This window comes from Muscardinus avellanarius, assembly GCF_963383645.1.
Source record: "Muscardinus avellanarius genome assembly, chromosome: 1".
Classification (NCBI taxonomy): Eukaryota; Metazoa; Chordata; class Mammalia; order Rodentia; family Gliridae; genus Muscardinus; species Muscardinus avellanarius.
In genome coordinates this window covers 188,418,169-188,423,046 of record NC_137786.1, presented here as the reverse complement: position 1 = coordinate 188,423,046, position 4,878 = coordinate 188,418,169, and the positions used below count along the sequence as shown (strand labels likewise).

Genomic DNA, 4,878 nt, shown 5'->3' with positions numbered 1-4,878 from the left:
GTTACAGAGAAGGTGTCGCCCTGGCATCCCCCGGCGTGTGCATTAGGTGTGTCTGAGATTAGAGTAATTTAGATCCTCAGTGCACTTCGACATGCTTTCACCAGTGGCTACGTGCTGTGGTTAATCAGCTTGTTCCTCCAAGGTGTACTATGAGATTGCTTTTTTCTTTCTTTCAGAGGCCTTATCTAATAAACCCTGATGTTTACACTGTCTCAATTTAAGTTTGAACAAGTAACTAACCTCTGACCATAGATATTGAAGTTAGACTTGGGTTGGGGGCCAAATCCATGAAGGTCATGGTTGTTTTTAATCATACAGCTCAATTTCAAAGCTGAACAGGAGCGGAGATCTTTGCTTTCAAGTCTCAGTTTAAACTAGAGTGCTCATTAAACAGCAAACTTAGTTGTGCAAAACTTGAGTTCTGTGACTTCCCCTTTTATATTTTCTTAAATAACAGTGATCAGGTCAATGGAGTGGCAGCGTGAACTAAAGCACAACACACCTGCCTTTGCAGAAATAGACCCCAAAGGGCCCGGGTTAAATTTTAACCAGGGATTATGTCTGCCAGGATTTAATATCTCTAAAGGGGTATGTTTGGCTTTGGTAGTAATAAAAGGTTATTTTGAAAAAAAGGATCCCATTTTCATATAGGCTGTGTTTACTAGGAGGAAATGCAGAGTTAGTCTTGGATACAATTTAGCCTTTGAGAGAAAAGGCAAATGATTTAGCAGATGGGTAATTCCCCAACCTGAAGAAATGTAAACACCCAAGGTTTTGGTGCCCATGGGTTTTTATCAAAGATGTTAAGTAAGGCTGAGACCAACACCAGTGCGTCCTCTTTGGCTAGTTGTAACACGTTGACAGTCACAATTAACATTCAAGGAATTTCTTTTTTCATCCAAGCATTTCTTTTAAGAGCACTTTCTACTACAAACTATAGTTCTGGCAGCCATCAGTCCTTCCCATAAGAAGACTGGCAAACTCTCCATAACACTTATTTTTCTGTTTTGAAAATGGGCTTGGACCACATCTATTCCCCTGGGGTAGTAGAGAAGAAGGATGCTATGGGGCAGGGGGACTTCAAGACATTATATTTGCTTCCCATTGTAAAGGGTTTCTCACCCCCTCACTACTTCTTTCCCTTACAGGAGCTTGGACTACAGACCGGGCTTCCTTGTCCTTCACCCTCCTCCTCACTCACCCCTGGGACTGGAGCCACTGCCAGGCTGGCACCCCCAGCCATCCCCCAGCCCAGTGAGCAGGAGCTCCGCGCCCTCCCCAGCCTGACTGCCAGTCCGGAGCCTTCCGGGACAGGGCCTGCAGCGAGGAAGGGAGGAGTGTAGATGTGTCTCCCTCCTGCTCCCCTACACCAGGGATTCGCACACCGGCACCGAGTCCGAGTCCTGGCTGTGCATAGAGCTCAGGCCCGTGTCTGAGTCCTCGTCATTGCCAGGGCAGCTCTTGGCCAGTCCGCGGGCCTGGTCCACCCACATCTCAGCACAGGCCTGCAGCCTGGGCTCCTGCGAAGGTGCCCGGGAGCCGGCGGTCCCCTCCTGCACCACTGCCAGCTCCATGGTGTGTAAGGTCTGGAGAAGGCCCTGCAGCTCCCGCTCCTTGCTGTCCCGCTGCTGCTGGCTGTAATCCAAGTCCGCCTTGACGGCCTCTAGGTCCGTGTTGAGCCGGAGCCCGATGTAAAGGCTGGTGCTGAGCTGCGTCCTGACCCGCTCCTGCTCCAGCAGCAGCTCGCCGTCCGGGCCCCCGTCGGGCTCCGGGGGGTCCTCCCTCGCGGCCAGCTCCTCCTTGCGCCGCCGCATCCACCTCTGGTTCAGCTCCTCCTGAATCTCGGTCGAGAGGCGCTCCAGCAACTCCTCCTGCTGGGCCCGCTGCTCCTGCAGCCGCAGCAGGTCGTCGCAGCGCCGCGACAGCTCCTCCAGCGCCGCCGCCTGCGCCCCGCTGTCCAGGGCCGCCGGGGCAGCGGGCTCCTTCGCCGCCTCCGCCGCCGCCTCCGGCTCCTCTCCCGGCGCGGGCCCGTCGAGCTCGATGCCTGCCCCTACCAAGTAGGTGTCCTGCACGTAGTTGACCCCGTGCCTCCGCATGCGGTCCAGGTGCACCTTAGCCTCGTAGCGGTCGATCTCGCGGTCCAGCTCCCGGAGCCGCTGCACCTGCTGGCGGATGGTGTGGTCCTGGGACAGCACCAGGTGCACCAGCGTCTCCATGCGCTCCACCGACGCGCTCTCGTGGGCCCCCGGCGGCGACGAGCAGGACGAGGCGGTGGACGACGACGTGGACGAGCCGGGCGACGGCGGCGGCTGCTGGCGCCGGCGGTTGAGCTTGGCCAGCTTGCGGAAGGCCTTGCGCACCACCCGCCGCTGCTTCTCCTGGGTCAGGACCAGGCTGGCGCGCGCCGGGGCTCCCCGGGCCGGGCAGGGGCGCTCGCGGCTCTGCACCACCCGCGCCTCGGCGCTGCGCGGACCCGCGTTGGGCAGCGACGCCTCGCTGCGCACCAGCACGAAGCGCACGTTCTCCTGCTCGTCGCCCCAGGCCGACAAGAGGCGCAGGATGCGCGTCTTGTTGGGCAGGATGCGCTCAAAGCCGCGCCACTTCTCCACGATGCAGTAGCACTGCGGGGGCCCGCACAGCATGCCCGGGGGCAGCGTCTCGTCGTCCTCCTCGTCGTTTTCGTCGGGGGGCTCCCGCGGCTCTCCGGGACCCGGAGGGTCGCCGACCTTGCCCCGTCGCTGGCCCCGCCGTGGCCGGGGTCGCCGCCGGCAGCCGTCCTCCAAGAGCACCCGCACCACGTCCGAGCAAGTGGTGCGGCGCGAGAGGCCGGACACCAGCTTCTCCTCCTGGCAGATCCACACCGATATCTTCTTTTCCGAAGGATCCATGGCTCAACTCGGACGCAAGTGGCAGGCAGGTCCGGCCCGGACCTGGTGGGGCTGCAGGAGCAGCGTGGGTAGCCCGGCCGCTCTGGGAGGGAAGGCGAGTGGGCGAGCCCGGCTCCGGCGGCGCTGGCCTTTAGGGGGCGCGGGCTCCCGGGCGCTGGCGGGAGCCGCTGCGCTCGGCCGGGACGACAGGCGCTTCCCACGCCGCGCGCCCAGGCTCCGGCTCCGGCCGCTCTGGCTCTGCCCACGGTGCCAGAGGCCTCTGGGTTTTGCTCCTCCCCACCTGGCTCCACCTCTCCTCTCCCAGAGCGGCGACCAGAGGCCCAGCGGCGCCCAGACCCGCCCCTCCCAGCCTCGCGGCGCCCTGTCGGCAGTCGCTGGAGTTGCTGGAGTTGCAGGAGCCCTCAGCCCAACTTGCAGCTACGTGGCGGGGAGCGGTGTAGGAAGGACTCCCGGGGTCTCCCTGCTGCTCTCTCAGCCCACCTCTTCTATGTAGCGGTGGCTGAACACATCTTGACCAGGTTTCTGCACTTTTCTGGGTGCCTCCAGGCATGGCCCTGGTTCTTCAGTCAGGGAAACTGAGGCACTCAGCCGTCCGACGCTGCAGTGGCATTGCCAAAACCAGCGGGTAGCTGGAAGCGCTGCCCCTAAAGGAAAGACCGTCGGGTCTTTTTTGATCCGAGTGTTCTAGGCTGGAGGGGCAGCTTCAGAGGCAGCTCCCAGTTCTCTGTAGGTCGTGTCTGTGGTCTCCACAGAGCCTTGGCTTCTCACAGCCTTCTTGGCAGAGATACCCCTGATTGTAGTGGGAGTTGGGGGCCCAGGCCCAAGTTAGGGACTCTTATATGTAACCTGCTTCCACGGGGGAAACCGAGGTCACTACCAGGACCGTTTCTGACATTTCCTGATACCCAGATGTGGCTTAGAAAAAACAAGAGCCAAGAATCACAGCACAAGAAATCCTAGGCACCGGGCAAATGAACCTGTTTCATTCTCAGCTGCTGCTGAGGATGGCCCCTTGCACGCAAGGTTTGCTGTGAGCTTGTCCTTGTGAGCACAAATCTGATCTGCTCGCTCCCCTGCTTCAAGATGGACCTGGGAGGGGGGAGGCTCCTCCTTGCTTCTTGAATAAAGGACTTCTGTCTGCCCATTCGCTGGTTCATTGAGGAAATACTTATTGAGATCCTACTGTGCTCCAGCACCTGTGCTAGAGATTTGACGATGAACAAACACATCGCCAGTGCTGGCCTGCAAGTAACTCACCATCTAGTGAAGAGCACAGCTGAGCCCAGGGAGAGTGTGCGCTGCTAGGGGAAACTTCCTGGATGCTGCATTAGAACCCAGCTCCATCTGGGGCAATCCAGGGAGACTTCCCACTGGAAGCAGCACCTTGGGCAAGACCCAAAGGATCATTAGAGCCTGCTAAAGGGGAAACAGAGGCTGATCACATTCCAGACAGAAGGAGCCAGTGTGCCAAGTCAGGGAATCAAGAGAGCTTGGCAGCGGGGCGTAGTGGCGCACGCTTGTAATCCCAGCATTTGGGAGGCTGAGACGGGAAGATCGCGGTTCGTGGACAGCCTCAGCTACTTAGTGAGGCCCTCCGCAACTTAGTGAGACCCTGTTTCAAATAATATAAAGACTAAAAAGTAGGACAGAGGGTGTAGCTCGGAGGTAGAATGCCCATGGGCTCCATCCCCAGTACCGCAAGAGAGGGGGGGAGGGAGCTTGGCAGTTACAGGGGCTGCAAGGAGTTAAAGTGAGAGGGTGTCTCAGCTGGTAGATGGACAGGGAGGGTCTTTAGCTCCATGCTTATCCTAAGGGCAATAAGAAGCCACTGGGCACAGATGCCGGGGTCAGACTGGTTGCTTATTTGCCGGGCGTGGTGGTGCACGTGCTGACTTTAGGAAAAGTATTTAAGCTCTCTGAGCCTCTGTTTTGTCATCTACAAAATGGCGGTGGTAATAAAAATACCTGCTTAATGGAACTGCTGTGAGGA

The 4,878-nt window shown here is 58.5% G+C and overlaps 1 protein-coding gene across 1 annotated transcript; it reads right to left on the bottom strand.

Annotated features, from left to right (window-relative positions):
* Positions 1–1,364: 1,364 nt before the first annotated feature.
* RASSF10 (Ras association domain family member 10) lies at positions 1,365–2,888 on the bottom strand (the record flags this gene model as incomplete). Its single annotated transcript, XM_080701347.1, has 1 exon — positions 1,365–2,888. The coding sequence occupies one exon, from the start codon at positions 2,886–2,888 to the stop codon at positions 1,365–1,367; it is 1,524 nt and encodes a 507-aa protein (XP_080557473.1).
* Between the last annotated feature and the right edge of the window lie 1,990 nt (positions 2,889–4,878).